Raw genomic sequence first — 21,021 nt, forward strand, 5'->3', positions numbered from 1 at the left:
TGATCTCTTTTCTACACTTGGGGAAAGGGAGACTCTACTGTGAGTTAACAGTTAACTGTGAGCAGCAGTCCAGGACTGCTGCTGCTGCGGCCAAGTCGCTTCAGTTGTGTCCAGGACTGCTGGTTACCCCTAGATCTGAACCTAAAGTTGTCTTTTCCTACCTGGTTGCCAAAACTTCTGCAAATCCCCCCTTTGCATCACTGCACTTTAATCAACTTTAATCAAAACTGAGTCTCAGAGGAAGGTGCCTTTAGGGAAATCGCTTTCAAATATATATATGTATATATATTTTCCAGCTTTATTGAGTTACGATTAACATTCTACTGTTGTGGAATCCGGAATCACAGAACACGACGATGTGGAGTACCGTTTATTACTGCCAGCAGGTCCCAGGGAATCAGTTCCCAACAAGGACTTCGATGGTTCCCAGAGGCCTGGTTTTATAACCGTCCCCCCCCAACCCCCACCACGTGAGTGGTTACATGTTAGCAACCTCTTTGTTGTATAGGACTGAGTTTTACAACAAGTAGGTGCTAGGAGAACAAACAATTAAGGTTAAATGTGGGGAACAATGCTTATACATCAAGGGGGGATATCTCTATGGTTAATCTAACAGGGGCAGCCTGACCTCAACTACAGTCTCCGTTTGCCATCTGTATGGAGCGAAGTCTCCAGGATACCTGGTTTTTATTAGCAATGGTCTTCTCATTCTTGGGCAGGGTTCAGGCCCAGTTATTTACATCCTGTCTTTAAGACAGATGACAGGCTTTAAAATGGAGTCTCTCCTTCTTTCCTCACACTGGCCCCAACACTACAAAAATCACTCATGTTAAATGTATTAACTTGCTAATGGTTTAGTCGCTAAGTCGTGTCCGAGTCTTTGTGACAGCAGGGACTGTAGCCCACCAGGCTTCTCTGTCCATGGGATTTCCCAGGCAAGGAAACTGGACCGGGTTGCCATTTCCCTCTCCAGGGAATCTTCCCCACCCAGGGATGGAACCCAAACCTCCTACATTGCAGGCAGATTCTTTAACACTGAGCCCACTGCTGCTACTGCTGCTAAGTCGCTTCAGTTGTGTCCGACTCTGTGCAACCCCATAGATGGCAGCCCACCAGGCTCCCCCATCCCTGGGATTCTCCAGGCAAGAATACTAGAGTGGGTTGTCATTTCCTTCTCCGAGCCACTAGGGAAGCCCATATTGTTAACTTGAGACTTGAGGTTAACAATAACAGTATAGGGTTAGTGAATTCCCTGGTGGTCCCAGGATTCGATCCCTGGTAGGGGAACTAAGACCCCACAAGCCAAACTTCGAGCACCCCCCCCACCAAAATTACGGTTTATTGATAGACTCCTTGACTAAACTTTAATTAGGCTTCTCTGACTAGAGACTCTTCTAGACTCTTCTAGACCTGGATCTTGGCCTTCTGTGCCTGACCTGTCCTTGCCTGCCCAGAATTGTCCAGTCTTAGCAAATTAGCAAAAAAAAAAAAAAAAAAATTCTTAGCAAAGAATCCTGCTAAATCAGTTTGGGAATAATCCCCCAGTTCTTGGTATCTGATCAAGTTCCTCATCCCTACCCCACCTCTCTTGACATCTAACTCTTTGACCTACCCTTCCTGGAGAAGGAAATGGCAACCCACTCCAGTATTCTTGCCTGGAGAATCCCATGGACGGAGGAGCCTGGTGGGCTACAGTCTACAGGGTCGCAAAGAGTTGGACACGACTGAGCGACTTCACTAGCAAAAATCCCTTGAGACCTCCTCTTACAATTTTCCACCCACAAGCCCCTAACTCTGCTGGCTATAAATCCTCAGCTCTCTTTGCTGTAGTTAGAATTGAGACCCATCCCTCTCCACCTGTGGCAGTAGAATTGACTGTTATGACAAAAATCTTGAAGAAAATCTTCCTTACCACTTTAGCAAGTATACAATTTTTTTTCTTTAGCACTATTTTTTTTACAATTTGCAGACCTTTTTCAAACTTAGTCTGGTTTTTAACAATGAGAGTGATGGTTATCAAAGACAAAATTAGTGGTTACAGGTAGTAACCACTGGTAGTAACAGGTAGTAACCACTGGTAGTAATAGGTAGTAACCACTGGTAGGCCAGTGGCTAAGACTCTGAGCTTCCAATGCAGGGGGCCAGGGTTCGATCCCTGGTCAGGGAACTAGTTCCCACAGCAGTACATGCTGCAACTAAGAGCTTACATGCCACAACTAAAACCCAGCACAGCCAAATAAATAAATAAAGTAGTAATAATAAAGAATAATAATTACTTATGAGAGTGAGGGCCTGAAATGGGGGGAAGGGCCCCCCAAATTTTGTTTCTTGAACTAGAGAGTGGTTACAGGAGTACTCGCCACCTAGTCATTCGTTTTGTGTCACTTCCTGTATCTTTTTTTTTTTTGACCTCGCCTCACGGCATGTGGGGTCTTAGTTCCCCAATGAGGGATTGAACCCATGCCCCCTGCAGTGGAAACACAGAGTCCTAACTACTGGACTGCTAGGGAATTCCCTGTAATTGTTTTTAAAATTAGTTTAAAAGTTATTTTGGGGGCTTCCCTGGTGGCTCAGTGATAACAAATCCACCTGATAATAGAGGAGACATGGGTTTAATCCCTTTTCCGGGAAGAGTGCACATGCTGCAGAGCAATTAAGCCTGTGCACAGCATTTGAGCCCATGTTGTAGGACGTGCGTGCTGCAAGTACTGGAGCTCATGTGCCTAACGCCTGTGCTCCGCAACAAGAGAAGCCACCGTAATGGGAAGCCCGTGAAATGCAACTACAGAGTAGCCCTGACTCTCTGCAGCTAGAGAAAGCCCACCCAGCAACGAAGACCCAGCACATAAAGAAACCTAAAAAAAAAAAAAAAGATGAGGGGGATTTCCCTGGCAGTCCAGTGGTAGAACTCCATACTTTCACTGCAGGGGGGGAGGGTTCAATCCTTCATCTGGTCTAAGAACTAAGACCCCACAAGCCTTGAGGCATGGCCAGAAAAAAAAGATATGAGATTCAAATGTTAGCATCCATGAATAAGGTTGTATTAGACTACCACCCCTCTGACCCACTATGTCCTGCATGTGACTGCTTTGGGATTACAATGGCAGTTGAGCAGCTGAAACAGAGACTTGGCTGTTGTTGGTGTTCAGTCCCTAAGTTGTGTCTGACTCTTTGCAATGCCATAGACTGAGCACGTTAGACTCCTCTGTCCTCCAATATCTACCGGAATCTGCTCAAGTTCATGGCCACTGAGTCAGGGATGCTATCCAGCCATCTCATCCTCTGCCTCCCTCGTCTCCTTTTGCCTTCAGTCTTTCCTAGGATCAGAGTCTTTTCCAGTGAATCAACTTTTGCATCAGGTGCCCAAAGTACTGGAGTTTCAGCTTCAGCATCTATCCTTCCAATGAATATTCAGAGTTAATTTTCTTAAGGACTGACTGGCTTGATCTCCCTACCGTCCAAGGGACTCTCAAGAGTCTTCTTCGGCACTCAGCTTTCTTGATGGTCCAACTCTCACATCCATACATGACTATTAGAAAAAACATAGCTTTGTACAGACTTTTGTTGGCAAAGTGATGTCTCTGCATTTTAATTCGCTGGCTAGGTTTGTCATAGCTTTCCTTTATGAGCCACAAAACCTAAAATGGATCGTATCTGACCCTTTACAGTAGAAGCTTGCCCAGAGAGTATAGATAGAAGTTTGTTTCTGAGATTTTAGCGCCAGACTCTGTGTTATAGTTGAACTGGAAGTGGTAATAGCTGTGGTTGTGCTAAAGGCTTTACCAGCAGTGAGTCAGTCTGCATCACACCTAGTTTCATGTTATTATCCACATTTCACGAATGAGGGAACCGAGTCACAGAGGAGGTGCCTGTCAGTAGCCACAGAGCCAGGAAGTGATAGGACCTCTAGTGTCATTGCCTGACTTTAAACCTCAAGTTTTTTATCTTTATTTTTGTATTGAGGTATGGTTGATTTACAATGTTATGTTATTAGTAGTTTCTAGAGTATAGCAAAGTGATTCCAGTTTATTCATATACATATATACATATATATGTATATACTTATACATCTGGTTAATTAGAGCCCGGGTTATTTTCACAAGGCCATGATGCTTCTGTGCCTGCTCTATTTATAGTTCCTGTCTGAGTGTGCACACATAGTAGGTGCTGCTGTGCTGTGCAATGCTCAGTTGTGTCTGACTCTGTGACCCCATGGACCATACCCCACCAGGCTCCTCTGTCCATGGAATTTTCCAGTCCAGATTGCTGGAGTGGGTTGCCATTTCCTTCTCCAGGGGATCTTCCCAACCCAGGGTGAAACCCACATTTCTTGTGTCTTCTGCATTGGCAGGCAGATTCTTGACCACTGTGCCACCTGGGAAGCCTCATGTGTATGTATCATATATATAATTATACATTAAAATAAATATATATTTATTACATGTATATATATAATTATACATAATATACATATTATTACATGTATAGGATGAAAGAAAACTATGGAGCAAATGAGGCAGAATGTTAACAATCGATGAATTGGGCAAAGGGCATATAGAAATTCTTATATCAAAATGAAAAGGTTATTTTAAAAATATAAAATAAAGCCTCCTGCCTACAGATTCAGACAGTTATGCTGTGTAGCAATCCCTCATGCTTCTCACAAGTCCTTAAATTTTCTGATGAAGAAAGTCACAAGACTATCCTGGGGTTAAATTGTACAACCAACTAATGGGTCTGATTATGAAACAATCAGTTCAGTTCAGTCTCTCAGTCATGTCCAACTCTTTGCAACCCCATGGACTGCAGCACACCAGGCTTCCCTGTCCATCACCAACTCCCGGAGCTTGCTCAAAGTCATGTCCATTGAGTCAGTGATGCCATCCAGCCATCTCATCCTCTGTCGTCCCCTTCTCCTCCTGCCTTCAATCCCTCCCAGCATCAGGGTCTTTTCCAACGAGTCAGATCTTTGCATCAGGTGGCCAAAGTATTGGAGTTTCAGCTTCAGCATCAGTCCTTCCAATGAATATTCAGGACTGATTTCCTTTAGGATTAACTGGTTTGATTTCCTTGCAGTCCAAGGGACTCTCAAGAGTCTTCTCCAACACCACAGTTCAGAAGCATCAATTCTTTGGCACTCAGCTTTCTTTATGGTCCAACTCTCGCATCCATCCATGACTACTGGAAAAACCATAGGTTTGACTAGATAGACCTTTGTTGGCAAAGTAATGTCTCTGCTTTTTAATATGCTGTCTAGGTTTGTTATAGCTTTTCTTCCAAGGAGCAAGCATATTTTAATTTCATGGCTGTAGTTACCATCTGCAGTGGTTTTGGAGCCCCCAAAATAAAGTCTTTCACTGTTTCCATTGTTTCCCCATCTATTTGCAATAAAAAGATGAAACTGTGAAATCATCAGCTTGCAGTTTCCTCACAGTCTCAATAAAAGTTGGCAGCTGTGCCCCAGGACTGGTCCACCTTTCATGACTCTTGTGAGGTTAGGATGGCTGCATGTCCTCAAACTCCCTTTCAGGAGTCTAAAACCAAAATATCTAAAAGCAAAAATACCCCAAGTGAGGCCCTTCTTAATGGGGGAGGGGGATGGGAGGCAGAATGATTTTGTTTTCAACACACACACTCTCTTTTGAGACTTTCCCAGCGGTCCAGTGGTTAGGACTTCATACTTCCACTGCGGTGGCCTAGGGTTTGATCCCTGGTCATGACACTAAGCTCCCACATGCTGCATAGTTCGACCCAAGAAAGAAAGAAAAAATGATCAGAAAGTCTAGCCACAGAAGGGCCAAGGTCCCATGGGGTAACAGTAGATCATATATTGCATTGGGACATTCTTTAGGCAGGTAGGTTCTTTCAGTTTGCAACATCTTCTCGTCTGCTGCACCTTTGCCATGGCCTGCAGGCACCAGCAGAAGAGAAAGTTTCTAACTTCTGGGGCAGAGAGTATCCATGCTAATTTGATTACAACCTCTCTGACTGCTATATCAAACACATTGATGTGACCCATGAGATCCCCTAGTTCCCTGTCTCCAGAGCCCTCAGCTGCCTGCTCCATCCAGCTAGCCTGGCTGCACATCTATCGCCCCAAACCAACCACCTGGAGTTTCTGCTCCTCCAGATACCTGTGCGCTCATTGGAACAGAGCACCACACTTCCTCTGTTGTTGCCAGAGGCTGGGTGGTGCAACCCAGAGGGGCAGGCAAGTTCACTCTCTCATGGAGAACCACAGTGCAGTGGGGATCAGAGCGGGGAATGAGCCAGTAAATAAATGTCCTCCTCGCCCTTCGCTCAGATCAACTGTTTCAAGGAGTGGTTTCTCTGTATAGCTTGTCCAGAGACATTCCACGTGGTCTAGTGGGTGCACCTGCCAAGGCCCACGTGTCTTCAAGCTGTTCTGAAGTTGTAGCCAGTGTGGGACCACGTTCCTTTGCATCTTTGTGTTGCATCTCAGGGGCCCAGGTGCCTCTAGTGGTAAAGAACTGGCCTGCTACTGCAGGAGATGTAACAAATGCAGGTTCCATCCCTGGGTCAGGAAGATCCCCTGGAGGAGGGCATGGCAATCCATTCCAGTATTCTTGCCTGGAGAATCCCATGGACAGAGGAGCCTGGTGGGCTATGGTTCATAGGGTCATGAAGAATCGGACATGACTGAAGCGACTTAGCACACACACACACACACACACACTTTACATTTCATCTTTTCTTTCCTTTTCCTTTCCTTTCCTCTCTCCCAGTCATGCATTCTACCTTCCACATAAAGTCTGAGCACTTAGTTCTTGCCTCAGTCTCTGTTTTCTAGCCCACCTAGCATGAGACCATTATTTGTTGAATACGAAGAAACTGCTCTGCAGCCTACTATTTAAGCTTTCTCTATCGGTGGGTTCTGGGGATGTCCTCTTAGATTTTGCTTTTAGGATCACAGGTCACAATTCATTCCCAATTCAAATCCCAGATTTAATGCCTCTTTCGGAATGAAGTAATTAGTGCTTGCACTAGCTGGAAGAGTTCTTTTTCTTCCTACATACATCTGACTTATGACATTTATCTTTCTCTGTTATGGCTCTTTATGTTCTGTGTCTTAACTCAGACCCTCATCTTCTTTTAATTATGAATGAATTAACTATTTTTGGTCACACTCTGAGGCTTGTAGGATCTTAGTTCTCCGACCAGAGACTGAACCTGGGGTCCCCAGCCGTAGAAACGCAAAGTCTTAACCGCTGGACCACCACGCGTTCATCTTTCTTATAGGATCACATTTTGGGGTCTTTATGCTGTTTTTTGGCCTCCAGTCCCATCACCTCTCTTCTCCTTTGTAACTATTATTTCTTTTGCCAAGAATCTTCTTCCTTTTTCCCTTCTTGCCTCCAGCAGTCTTCTGTTCCTTTTGTTCAGGTCCTTCAAGACTTAGAGAATGACCTCTTGCAAGAAACTTGCCCAGACTCACCTTCAGACTAGGTTAGTGCTACAGATTGAAGGTTTGTGCCCCTCCCCAAATTTATATGTTGAAACCTAATCCTCAAAGTGATGGTATTTGGAAATGAGGTCTTTGAAGTCTTCGGAGTGATTAGCTCATAAGGATGGGGCCTTCATGGATGGGATTAGTGCCCTTGAAAAGGAGACCCCCAGGGACTTCTCTGATGGGCTGCCTTTCAGTCCAGAGACCACACGTTCAGTCCCAGGTTGGGGAACTAAGATCCCACATGCCATGAGGTATGGCCAAACATTTATTAAAAGAGAGAGAGTCCAGTGCTTAGGACCAGGTGCTTTCACTGCAGTGGCCCAGGGTTCAATCCCTGGTCAGGCAACTAAGATCCAGCAAGCCATGCAGCCAAATTAAAAAAAGATTGATGTACCTGACGCACTCAGTGAGAGAGACAAAGTCAAATTTACAGTGCACACCAAGACCACACTGCCCACATTTCAGAGCCCAGAGTTTTCTGTTACAAGGCAACATAAAGACTGTGTGTGGCTACATGACACTCTTATTGAAACTACAGACTATGCTGGGCTTATTATCCCGCCAGCGCCGACCAAGCCCGACTTCGATGGCCCTCGAGAGAAGATGCAGAAGCTGGGAGAGGGTGAAGGGTCAATGACAAAAGAAGAATTTGCCAAGATGAAGCAAGAGCTAGAAGCGGAGTACCTTGCTGTCTTCAGGAAGACGGTGTCTTCGCACGAAGTCTTTCTCCAGCGGTTCTCCCCCCACCCTGTTCTCAGTAAAGACCGCAACTTCCACGTGTTTTTGGAATATGATCAAGATCTAAGTGTCAGGCAGAAAAATACTAAAGAGGTGTTTGGTGGCTTTTTTAAAAGTGTGGTGAAAAGTGCTGATGAAGTTCTTTTTTCAGGAGTTAAGGAGGTAGATGACTTTTTTGAGCAAGAGAAGACTTTCCTCATCAACTATTACAACAGGATCAAGGATTCCTGTGCAAAGGCTGACAGGATGACCAGATCTCATAAAAATGTCGCAGATGATTATATCCACACCGCAGCCTGCTTGCATAGCCTGGCTTTAGAGGAGCCTACAGTCATCAAGAAGTACCTGTTGAAGGTGGCTGAGCTGTTTGAAAAACTTAGGAAAGTGGAGAGTCGAGTCTCCTCAGATGAAGACTTAAAACTGACGGAGCTCCTGCGATACTACATGCTCAACATAGAGGCTGCCAAGGATCTCTTATACCGACGCACCAAAGCTCTCATCGACTATGAGAATTCAAATAAAGCGTTGGATAAGGCCCGGTTAAAGAGCAAAGATGTCAAGCTGGCCGAGGCACACCAGCAGGAATGCTGCCAGAAGTTTGAACAACTCTCTGAATCTGCAAAAGATGAGCTGATCAATTTCAAACGGAAGAGAGTGGCAGCATTCAGAAAGAATCTAATTGAAATGTCTGAACTGGAAATAAAGCATGCCAGGAACAATGTGTCCCTCCTGCAAAGCTGCATCGACCTGTTCAAGAACAACTGAGTGAAGGACTGAATGTGAAGAAAGCCCGCATCACTTGCACTTAAATCATTACCACAGAAGATTGATTTGATTTATCTTGACTTCAGTTTAAAATTATGTGAATACATATTTTGATTTCTAAAGATCTTAACATTTAACCATGTTGGTTTAAAAATATTTCTATTGCATGCTCCTTGGACATAACTAATCTTGATGCAGTTAATAGCTCAGTGGGTAGAATCTTAAGTACTGGGTTCTCCTCTAATTTGTAGTAATGAAGAAGGGGTTCTGGAGCGAGTGTAATCAGCAGGGGCCCTGCACATGTCATCTCCAGTTTCATGTGCTCAGGTCCCTGTAATTTAGGGTAGGTGCCTGTTAATAGCAGATGAGTCAGCTACTTGTTGCAGGTGACAGACATTCCATCCCTTTGTCAAGTGATTTTCCCCTTTCTTACTCTCACAGATCGGTAGTCACCTTCAGTTGTTTGTACTATAACAAGAGCAAGAAAAATATCATATCTTTATATTTACCCTTTGCAACTCCATTTTTGTAGCTGGGATACAAATATTTGTGGGGAGAGGCTTATCCTGAAGGTATAAGAACAACTAATGTGAACCCCTTCCTTCCTGGTGGGGGCACAGTATGTGTGTGCTTGGACTTTTTATAAAGCATCCAATAAAATAATCCATGCTCAAAAAAAAAAAAAAAGAGAGACTCCTTGAGGACTTAGGTCTGCCCCAGGTGTGGAGGTGGCACAGTGCTTGGATTTCAGGGACCCTGGCGCATATGTGTACCCATGACTGATTCATGCTGCTGTATGGCAGAAACCAACACAATATTGTAAAGCAATTATCTTTCAATTAAAAATTGATATTTTTTTTTTAAAGAGTGAGAGACACCAGAATGTTCCCTTGCCCCTTCCATCCATGAACCAGAGAGCAGGTTCTCTGACACCAAACCTGGCAACACCTTGATCTTGGGTCTCTCAGCCTCCAGACCACGAGAAATAAATTTCAGTCTATGAGCCATCCACTGGGTCTGTGATAGCAGCCGGAAGTCACTAAGGTAGTTGCCCAACCCTCTTTGGGGTCCACATAACACTCTCTCCAGCTCTAATGGTGGGTAATTAAAGGTTTGCTTATCTGTCTTCTCAAGACTTTGAGGGAACGAGTTGATATTTCTTTAATACAGTGCCTGTCACACAATAGTTGACTATAGGTTAATGGAACACATGCAAAAAAATATAGATGTCTTATCTCTACTGAACTGGAAGTTCCTTGTAGTCAAGGATGTATGTCTGATTCATCTTTGCATTCCGTGCCAAGGGCAGGACCTGGTCTAAGGTAGGTGCTGAACAGTGTAGTGAAAGAATGAATAAATTCACGATACTAAAGAGAATTTGTTGTTTAAGTCACCTGAGGGGCCTTCCACCTTATAGGAAATCATGATCCAAAAGTTTTGTTTATGGTTCCTTTTTCATTCCAGTTTTATCTTGTATGTTTGTATGTTGTTGTTCAGCCTCTCAGTTGTGTCTGACTCTTTGCGACCCCATGGACTGCAGCACACCAGGCTTCCTTATCCTTTCCCCCAGAGTTTGCTTAAACTCTTGTCCATTGAATTGGTGATGTTATCTAACCATCTCATCCTCTGTTGCCCCCTTCTTCTCCCGCCCTCAATCTTTCTCAGCATTAGGGTCTTTTCCAATGAGTCGACTCTTTGCATCAGGTGGCCAAAGTATTGGAGCTTCAGGTTCAGCATCAGTCCTTCCAATGCATAGTCAGGGTTGATTTACTTTAGGATGGACTGGTTTGATCTTTGCCATCCAAGGGACTCTCAAGAGTCTTCTCTAGCACCACAGTTCAAAGTACCCTGATAGCTCAGTTGGTAAAGAATCTGCCTCCAATGCAGGAGACCCCAGTTCGATTCCAGGTCAGGAAGATCTGCTGGAGAAGGGATAGGCTACCCAGTCCAGTGTTCTTGGGCTTCCCTGTGGCTCAGCTGGTAAAGAATCCGCCTGCAATGTGGGAGACCTGGGTTCGATCCCTGGGTTGGGAAGATCCCCTGGAGAAGGGAAAGGCTACCCACTCTAGTATCCAGGCCTGAAGAATTCCATGGACTGTATAGTACATGGGATGGCAGAGTTGGACACTACTGAGCAACTTTCACTTTCAACCTTCTTTATGGTCTAACGCTCACATCCGTACATGACTACTGGAAAAACCATATTTGTTTGTATGAGGTAAGACTCTATTACTTGCATTCCTAAATAATATTTTGTGTACTTTGGCATACTTTTAAACTTTAGACAAGTGGAATCATTCTTTTTAAGGCTAAACTGTGTTGTTATGTATAGCTGTAATTCTTTTATTATTCCCTGCTGTAAAATCTTCTCCTACGTGTGCATCTTCTCTCTAAAAAAACAAACAAAAAAATCCACTTTTGTTTTTACACGGTTCTTTCTGCTTTCTGCTATCAGGAACTGTGCTGCTGTATCATACCGAAAACACTTATTAAATACAAAAGAAAAAAATGAAGTGGAGAAAATGGATATAACCTTAACAAGGTAATCACAATTGGCATCAATGATAAGGGGCTGACAGTGGGTTCCTTCAGTGATGTCTGAAAGGGACTGTATTCTAGTCCAGCGGTCCCCAACCTTTTTGGCACCAGGGACCAGTTTCATGGAAGCCAGTTTTTCCAGGGACTGGGGCGTGGGAGGGTGTGTGGGGGAAACGGTTTTGGGATGATTCAAGTGCCGTTACATTTACTTTATCTCTATTATTATTACATTGTGATAGACAAGGAAATAATTCTACAGCTCACCATAATGCAGAATCAGTGGGAGCCCTGAGCTTGTTTTCCTGCAGCTAGACAGTCCCATCTGGGGTGATGGGAGAGCGATGGGGAGCGGCTACAAATACAGATGAAGCTTCACTCACCTCCTGTTGTGGCCCGGTTCCTAACAGACCACAGACCAATATCAGTTTGTTGCCTGGCCTCTGGGGACCCCTGTTCTAGTCCAGAGACCTTAATCTGAATCTAATCATGAAGAAACAGCAGAGAAACCTCAATGGAGGACTTTTTATAAAATAACTGGCCTGTATTCTTAAAAGTAATTCTGTTTCTTTTCGGCTGTGCTAGGTCTTCCACGCTGTGCAGGCTTTTCTTGTCTCAGAGGCTACTCTCTAGTTGCAGTGTTCAGGCTTTCGTTGCACAGCATGGGCTGTAGGCGGCCCGTGGGCTCAACAGCTGCAGCTCTGGAATTCTAGAGCACAGGCTCAGTAGTTGTCGTGCATGGGCTTAGTTGCTCTGAGGCATGTGGGATCTTCTGGGACCAGGAATCGAACCCATGTCTCTTGCATTGGCAGGCGGATTCTTTACCACTGAGCCCCCAGGGAAGACCCCTGTATTCTTTTTTTGAACTAGACTGGAGCAGTTTTAGGTTTGCAGCAACGCTGAATGAACAGCACAGAGGTTTCCCATCTACCCTCCACCACTACGTACACACCGCCTCTCCCGCTATCAGAATCCCACACCCGATGGGTCGCCTGGTACAGTCATTGAAGCTGCTTTCATTCAGTATGATCACCCAAAGCCCATGACTTCCATTAGGGCTCACTCTTGATACTGCATATTCTCTGGGTTTTGAGAAATGTATCATGATATCCATCCACCATTATAGTATCACACAGAAGAGTTTGGCTTCCCTGCAAGTCCTCTTCTGTGCCTGTTTATCCCTCTCTCCCCGTATCACTTGACAATCAGTGATCCCTTTACTGTTCTCAAAGTTTGCCTTTTCCAGAATGTCACATAGTTGGGGGAATTCCTTGATGGTCCATTGCTTGGGACTACACATTCTCACTGCTGAGGGCCCAGGTTCAGTCCCTGGTTGGGGAGCTAAGATCTCACAAGCAGTGCAGTGCAGCCAACAACAACAACAAAAAAAACAAATAAATAAAACCCCCAAACATAACATCATATATAGTTGGAATCATACAGTATATAGTCTTTCATATATAACCTTCTTTTACATAGTAAAATGTATTTAAGTTTCCTCCATGTTTTTTTGTGGTGGAATAGCTCATTTCTTTTTAGTGCTGAGTAATCCTTGGAAGAAAAGTTATGACCAACCTAGATAGCATATTGAAAAGCAGAGACATTACTTTGCCAACAAAGGTCTGTCTAGTCAAGGCTATGGTTTTTCCATTGGTCATGTATGGATGTGAGAGTTGGACTGTGAAGAAAGCTGAGCGCTGAAGAATTGATGCTTTTGAACTGTGGTGCTGGAGAAGATTCTTGCGGGTCCCCTGGACTGCAAGGAGATCCAATCAGTCCATCCTAAAGGAGACCAGTCCTGGGTGTTCATTGGAAGGACTGATGCTGAAGCTGAAACTCCAGTACTTTGGCCACCTCATGCGAAGAGTTGACTCATTGGAAAAGACTCTGATGCTGGGAGGGATTGGGGGCAGGAGGAGAAGGGGACGACAGAGGATGAGATGGCTGGATGGCATCACTGACTCGATGGACGTGATTCTGAGTGAACTCCGGGAGTTGATGATGGACAGGGAGGCCTGGCGTGCTGCGATTCATGGGATCGCAAAGAGTTGGACACGACTGAGCGACTGAACTGAACTGAACTGAATAGGCGTGTGGTGGATCTCACTGTTGTTTTGGCCTGTACTCTAGTGTCAATAGCATAACAATAAAATCTGAAGGTTCGGATTCTAGAACATTAGATAGAAGAAACAACTAGATACAATACATGATATTGGACTGTTTCCTGCCCAGAGGAAAAACGTGCTATACAAGACGTTGTTGTTTAGTCCAAACAACAACAGTTGGGATTGAATCCACCTGCCTTATGTCTCCTGCATTGGGAGGCAGATTTTTTTTTTTTTACCACTGAGCCACCAGTGCATCTCCCACAACTCCTGCGTTGCAGGCAGAGTGTTTACTGCGGAGTCACAAGGGAAGCCCATAAAAGACATTATTAGTTGACAAAACTGGAATGGGGGATATAGATTAGTGAATTTGATCATTAATGAATTTGAGCATTGTAGTTTCATTCCCAGGTGGGGCAGTGGTAAAGAATCCGCCTGCCGATGCAGGAGACACGGCTTCAGTTCCTGGGTGGGGAAGATCCCCTGGAGAAGGAAATGGCAACCCACTCCAGTATTCTTGCCTGGAGAATCCTATGGACAGAGGAGCCTGGCAGGCTCCATGGGATTGCAAAGAGTCAAACACGACTGAGCACAACAGTGAGTTTCGGTTCCTAGGACATACATACTAAAAGATTAAAGGGTAAATGGCCTGATGTATGCAATCTTCTCTCAAATGATTAAGAAAAAGAAATATGGCATAAGTTATTCATTTGTAAATGTGTATAAAGGATATATAGGAGTTGTATGTACTATCCTTGCAATTTTTTTGTAAATTATTTAAAAATAAAAATTTAAGTAATTACAATTACAATGCTGGGACTTAATCACTGGCAGTCCACTGGTTAGGACTTGGCGCTCCCACTGCTGGGATGGGTGTGCTCTGTGGTCGTGGAACTAAGATCCCTGAAAGTCGAGTGGTGCGGCCAAAAAATTTAATAATGATAAAATAACAGTACTGCCTTTAACATTCCATCCACATCTTTTGATGCACACATACAAGCTTCTCGAGTGTATTCTGAAGCGTGGAATCTAAATCATAAGGTGTGTGCATCTTCAACTTGATTTGCTCAATAGTTTACAAAGTGCCACCGACATCTTCATTAATTTTATATATGCACTGTCTCTCTCACTGAAATGTAAGGTCGTTCGTGGACCCGCAGCATTAACCTCACTAGGGTGCTGGTTAGAACTGCAAACCCTCAGATCCCCATCTCTGCCAGATTTGGTGAAAGAGAAACTCTGGAGTCACTTGTGAATCTGCGTTTTTCAAAAGTCCTCTAAATGATTCTAAAGTCTAAGCAGCGCTGATCCATCAGGGCCGCGTCTGGCTTCCAGACAGCCTTCTCTAAAGGAGCGATCAGCGGAGCTGGGGATCAAATGTTAGACAAGCAGAAACTAGAGGGCAGCGCGCCTCCCTAGGACACCCTCCCCGTACGGGCAGCTTCGCCCGGACCCCCCGGCTGGTGGGGAGGGGCGGCCGGACGGGGCGGGCCTGAGGCTGGCGTCTCCGCCTCTTCAGCGTTCGGCTCCCTTTTCTTTTCCTTCTTTCTCCTCTCTTTCCTTCCTTCCGCCTGGAGCTATGGAGCCGGGGCGCCGGGCGGCCGCGGCGCTGCTGGCGCTGCTATGCGCGGTATGCGCGCTGCACTCGGGGCGCGCCCAGTACGAGCGCTACAGCTTCCGCAGCTTCCCGCGGGACGAGCTGATGCCGCTCGAGTCGGCCTACCGGCACGCGCTGGACCAGTACAGCAGCGAGCACTGGGCGGAGAGCGTGGGCTACTTGGAGATCAGCCTGCGGCTGCACCGCCTGCTACGGGACAGCGAGGCCTTCTGCCACCGCAACTGCAGCGCGGCGCCGCAGCCCGAGCCCACCGCCGGCCTCGCGCGCTACCCGGAGTTGCGCCTCTTTGGGGGCCTGCTGCGCCGAGCGCACTGCCTCAAACGCTGCAAGCAGGGCCTGCCGGCCTTCCGCCAGTCGCAACCCAGCCGCGAAGTACTGGCGGACTTCCAGCGCCGAGAGCCCTACAAGTTCCTGCAGTTCGCCTACTTCAAGGCAAGTCCGGTCGCCCCGCCTTACGCTTAGGCCCCGCCCCGCGCCGCGGTTAGGCCCCGCCCGCCGCGGTTAGGCCCGCCCCTAGACCCCTGCCTGGTGCCTGCGTCCTGGGCCCGATCGCACCGCCCTTTCTAGACTTATTTCTTTCGCACTCAGCGTCGCTAAGTGAGACCTTCAAATCCTCTGCCTTGTATTCTATTTCATAGATAAACATGAAAAATACTTTTCTTGAAGGGTGGTTCTGAGGCAGAGGATGTATATCTAACGACTAGCACAGTGTTATTTGAAGACAGACTTCTGTTTTTAGTAGATACCATCAAAATCCCTTTTCTCAAGTGAGTAGGGCGGGAGAGGACCTGCGGGGCCGGTCAGTCTCTTTTAAAGAGGAATTTAAAAGGGCAGGGCTCCTTGGAAGGACACTTGCCTGTCTGGAGGAGGAGAACCTGAGCGCTGTGATTCCTCAGGGCTGGCGCTCTCCGCTGGCTTTCATCTACAGTGTAACGCGGTTGTCTTCCTCCTTTTTATGACTGTTTGCATTCCGTCTGTGATTGCTGGCTAAAAATAGCCACAAATTGCAGTTGTCTACGGTCCTTACACGGGGGACCCTGAAGTTTTAAGAACGGGCTGAATTCCCTGTTAACTGGATAAAGAGGCTTTAGCTTGGCGGGTCTTCAATGGGTTTTGCCAAGAGAGCCCTCTTAAAGCTGTTTCCACTTTATTGGAAAACGATTTGGTAAACTCTGTGTCTTTGGGCTGCAAGATCTGCTTTTCATATTTCTCTGAAACGGGTCCACGTGTATGTTGCATTCGTATGGGCCATAAAATAGCACAAAACCCTAAATAGGAGAAAAACTGGGTTATTTCTATGCCTGCTACAGCTTTATATAAAGTATCAGATTTGTGAATGTTTGTCCTAGCAATTTAAAAAAAAAAAAAAAGTTTTAAAATAGACCAGGGATGAGATTAATACATTTCCGGAACTCAGAAATGATGGCTGACTCATACAAGCACTATATTTTTACGCTGAAAAAGACTCATTTAATCCTCTTTTTTGTATAGCTTTTGGCACATACAGTATGAGCCAAATTTGAGTCACATAATCAAGGGGGAAACGTTTTATTTTTAAACCTGGAGAATAATGGAAGCTCTGATTTCTTTAAAATACGGATGAATGTGAAACGAGGCAAAAGGGGAGGAACAGTTAATTCAGGGTGACCGGAAGGCAGGGGTTTCGTCCATCGTGGCATCCGCAAAGGCTAGGAAATTCATAACTTCTCTTCAAAACCCTTTACAGGTCTTGTGACAATCACTTACTTAAAGTCAGTAAAGGGAATTCCCCGGTGGTCAGGTGGTTAGGGCTGTAGGCTTCCACAGGGGTCTAGGGGGGTTTGGGGGAGGGAGGGGCCGAAGAGGAGGCGAGGGGGCCGGGGGCGGAGGCGGGGTGGGGGGTGGGCAGGGAGACAGTCCCACTCCAGGCCGCTAGATGGCATTCCTCAGACATCAGCACGGATATCTGGAAGGGCAGGCTCTGCCATTATCTCCAAATGACTAGGCTCGCGTCTGTGGGGTAGTTTCTGCCCTGGCTGTTTGCTGCCCTTTGATTGTCAGAAATCCAGACCGTGCCAAATATTCCTTTATTTTCTCTCTCCAAACAGAATTCCCTAATTCCTGTCCCCGAGGCTCCCTCTGGATTGGCTGAAGGAGTCTCCCTCCACATGTATGGGTTACCCCCCCCCCCGCCCCCCGCTCCCCCAGATTGTGCTGTGATTTCAGGGCATGGAGGGGCCATGACATCCATGGTGGGGGAGGGCCCTCTGCCACTCGTGTGTCCACACAGGGAGGTGTCCCTATCCCTTTCTGCGAGCCTTTTCACTCACCTCATGGCACCTCCTTCTTCCCTGAAGACTTCTGGGCTCTGCCTGCAGGTACCAAACCTGAGGATCAAGGGCCACAGACCTTGCTGCCCCTGCAGACTCCAAGGAGGGAGTTTTTTCTAGCCTAGAGGATTCCTCTTCCTCCTCTTTTTTTTTTTTTTGGCCATGTGGCATGGCATGCTGGATCTTAGTTCCCCAACCGGGAATTGAACCCATATCTCCTGCAGTGGAACCTCGGGTCCGGAACCGACAGGGAAATCCTTCCTCTGTCTTCTTCTTCCAGGCCAGTCAGCTTCTTCCTGCAGTTCCCTCTCTCAATTTCCTCTTCTTCACATACTTGCCAAGTTCTCTAAGGAGTACAAGAGCTTTGGTCATACCTCTATGTCCTGACCTCCCCTGAGGCAGTGAGACTCAGAATCAGCTGATCAGCACCAAATGGGGAGAAGAGAGAGAGGGGGAAAGAGAGGGAAACATGAATTAATTTCATGAAAATATTATGTAGTCGTGATGTCCTGTCCAAGTCATTGGTACTTACCAAGTCCTGCCTTGTCCTAAGAACTCTGCCAGCTGCCAGGAATGCAGAAAACAGGATGACATAAAAGAGGCACGTGGTCCAGTGGTTAAGACTCCTCACTCCCAATATAGAGAGCCTGGGTTTGATCCCTGGTTAGGAAACTAGACCCCACATGCTGCAACTAAGACCCAGCACAGCCAAATTAATTAATTAAATAAATATACATACTTATATACCCTGATGAATATATACCTTGATAACTCAGCTGATAAAGAATCTGCCTGCAATGCAAGAGACCCCAGTTTGATTCCTGGGTTGGGAAGTTCCCTTGGAGAAGGGATAGGCTACCAACTCCAGTATTCTTGGGCTTCCCTGGTGGTTCAGCTGGTAAAGAATCCGCTTGCAAGGCGGGAGACCTGGGTTCAATCCCTGGGTTGGAAAGATACCCTGGAGAAGGCTACCCATTCCAGTATTCTGGCCTGGAGAATTCCATGGACTGTATAGTCCATGGGGTCGCCAGGAGTCGCACGTGACTGAGTGACTTTCACTTATACTTTCATATATATATATTTTTAAGAGTCTCTTGATTGAGGTCGTGGGGAAAGGGAGGACTCACTTTCATGTATAAGCAGGGATCTTCCTCCCAGCCCCCAAGATTCACTTCCTAGAACAGCACCTGTCCTGTAGAGGCTCTCAACAAATATTTGCTGAGTGAATGAATGAGTGAATGAGGAGGTGGTGGGGGTCCTCGGGAAGATGAAACAGAGGTTCTGTGAGAGACCTGGGAAAATACTGATCTATCTGTCAAGGTTCTGGCAGAAAAGATGTGATATAGTTATACAGGGTAACTGGAGGAATACTTATGAATAAGGCAGTTACTTACAAAAGCTGGGGTGAGACCCACCTCCCAGGCCAGAAGGGGTAACATGGATGGAGAGATACTAGATGGAGAGACCTTCAATTAAGGGAAGGAGCCAGGACGAAAACAGCCCAGCCTTATTCTCTTCCCTTCCTTCAGTCCCCTGTTGGGCACCTGTTGGGGCTGAACCCACTGAAAGCTAGAGGGCAAGGGAGTCCACAGGGACAGCCCATACGCCAGCCTCCTGGGCAGGGCAGGGTGGAGACGGCAGAGTAGATCGGGGCAGGCACAGAGGGTACATTGGCTCACCCATAGGAATGAACGCTCATGCCTTGTGGCTGGACCAGGTATGCTGGGCCTTGGAAATCACTGAGCCCTTAGCTGGAAACACTGTGTAGAAACACAAAATTGCCTAAGGACTGAACAGACGTTCTTGTTTTACAGAAATCACGTTCACCACCCACTGAGTAGTGCTTGTCTCTCCTCTCTGGACTTTAGGCAAATAATCTTCCGAAAGCCATTGCAGCTGCTCACACCTTTCTACTGAAGCATCCTGATGACGAGATGATGAAGAGAAACATGGCTTATTACAAGAGCCTGCCCGATGCCGAGGACTACATTAAAGACTTGGAAACCAAGTCGTACGAGGTACATTTGGGTTTTTACACAGTGGTTAGTTGCAGTGTGAATTTTAGAATAAGTGTATCTTAGTGAACAGCTACTGACACTGAAGGACTGATAAGTGATTTTTGATGACATTTGATGAGTATTATGACAATAGAAATGACTGCCTTGGGATTCCCCTGGTGGTCTAGTGGTTAAGACCTCGTACTGCTAATGCAGGGGGTGCAGGTTTGATCTCTGGTCAGGGAACTGGATTCCACATGCTGTGGGGTATGGCCAAAAAATTAAAAAAAGAAGAAAAAATGATTGCCTTTTTAACACCAAGTTGATCCATTTAAGAATGCAATTTCACGTTGCATGGTGATTTTAAAGTCACTTTTTTTCCCTTTAAATGCTGCATTTTAGAAATATGGTCATTTGATCATTCAGTTTTAAGATGGTATAAAAATGGGTCTTGGAAATCATCTGAAAATGACTAAGAACAGAAGAACCTGGAAGTAGGTCTTCATCTCTGATGCAACTAGGAAACATGTATTTTTATACACACACACAGCACATACCTCAAGATGGAAGGGGAATAAGGTTCTAGGAGGACAGACTCAACAGGTTACAGGATATTTGAGTCTGTGCATCTGCAGAGGGGATCCTGAGGGGAATGAGTGAGGACAGTAAGAAGAGGACGAGTCCAGAGCACTTACTGCTGTCAGGGCCTGTCGAGTCTGGGCTCCAGGTGTGTGGGTACCAGTGGGGCAGGAGCAGGGGTTGAAAACAGAGGGATGGGTTGGAAGTGCCCACCGGAGCTCCTAGAGCCTCAGGTCTGACTCTAGGGTTTCCCATCGTGGGACCAGACTGCAAGCTCACTTTTTCACCAGCGGTGACCCTCAAACATTGTGGGCAAAATCTCTTTTCTGGAGCCCATCTGGTCTCCAGGGAGGAATTCCCCAGCCTTCCGCAGGGCTGGCGGAGTGTCTGAGAGCCAGTCTGGGGAGAGGGATGGCGATCTCACGGCTGAGTTGGAGGCCTCACCTGTTCCTGGGTGTCAGCCCACACCTCAGCTTGATTGCTGTGCCTGCTCCCTGGGCCTTCAGCCTTTATGGGTAGAATCTCTAGAACAGACTTGGAAGGTGTGGTCCCTTAGGGGAGCAGATGGCTGCTGGCGGGGGAAGCCAGGCTCCAACAGCCAGGTTCAGACTTTCAGCCAGCGTTCCATCCCGCACCTCGTGCCAGCCTCTGTAGTCCCTGGTGTCTGCAGGTGTCTATGGGTTGTGCAGCTCACCTCCCGTGAGGACCCTCCTCTCTGATCATTTGGCTTCCTGTCTTTCCAAAAGTTGTTGAAATCTCTCGTCTGCTGCTTGCTCCTTTCCTGATCTCCTGTAAGAAGAATTGATCCCTTTTTACTTTCCTCCCTGTTATTGTTCACTGGGTTTGGGGAAAAGAGTTGTGTGCACGTGGCCATCGCACTGTGCTTAGGGGCATCCTCCCTCTG

The 21,021-nt window shown here is 46.3% G+C and overlaps 1 protein-coding gene and 1 pseudogene across 1 annotated transcript in view; both read left to right on the forward strand.

Annotated features, from left to right (window-relative positions):
• Window positions 1-7,827: 7,827 nt before the first annotated feature.
• Window positions 7,828-9,661, forward strand: LOC109576216 (sorting nexin-5 pseudogene; annotated as a pseudogene).
• Window positions 9,662-15,107: 5,446 nt separating this feature from the next.
• CRTAP (cartilage associated protein) overlaps window positions 15,108-21,021 on the forward strand; it is a 33,314-nt gene continuing 27,400 nt past the window's right edge. Inside the window, exons 1-2 of the mRNA XM_019984910.2 lie at window positions 15,108-15,664; window positions 19,410-19,559. Coding sequence (XP_019840469.2) covers window positions 15,194-15,664; window positions 19,410-19,559 — 621 coding nt within the window. The 5' untranslated portion in view covers window positions 15,108-15,193. The remainder of the gene's footprint in view (window positions 15,665-19,409; window positions 19,560-21,021) is intronic.

This window comes from Bos indicus, chromosome 22, assembly GCF_029378745.1.
Source record: "Bos indicus isolate NIAB-ARS_2022 breed Sahiwal x Tharparkar chromosome 22, NIAB-ARS_B.indTharparkar_mat_pri_1.0, whole genome shotgun sequence".
NCBI lineage: Eukaryota > Metazoa > Chordata > Mammalia > Artiodactyla > Bovidae > Bos > Bos indicus.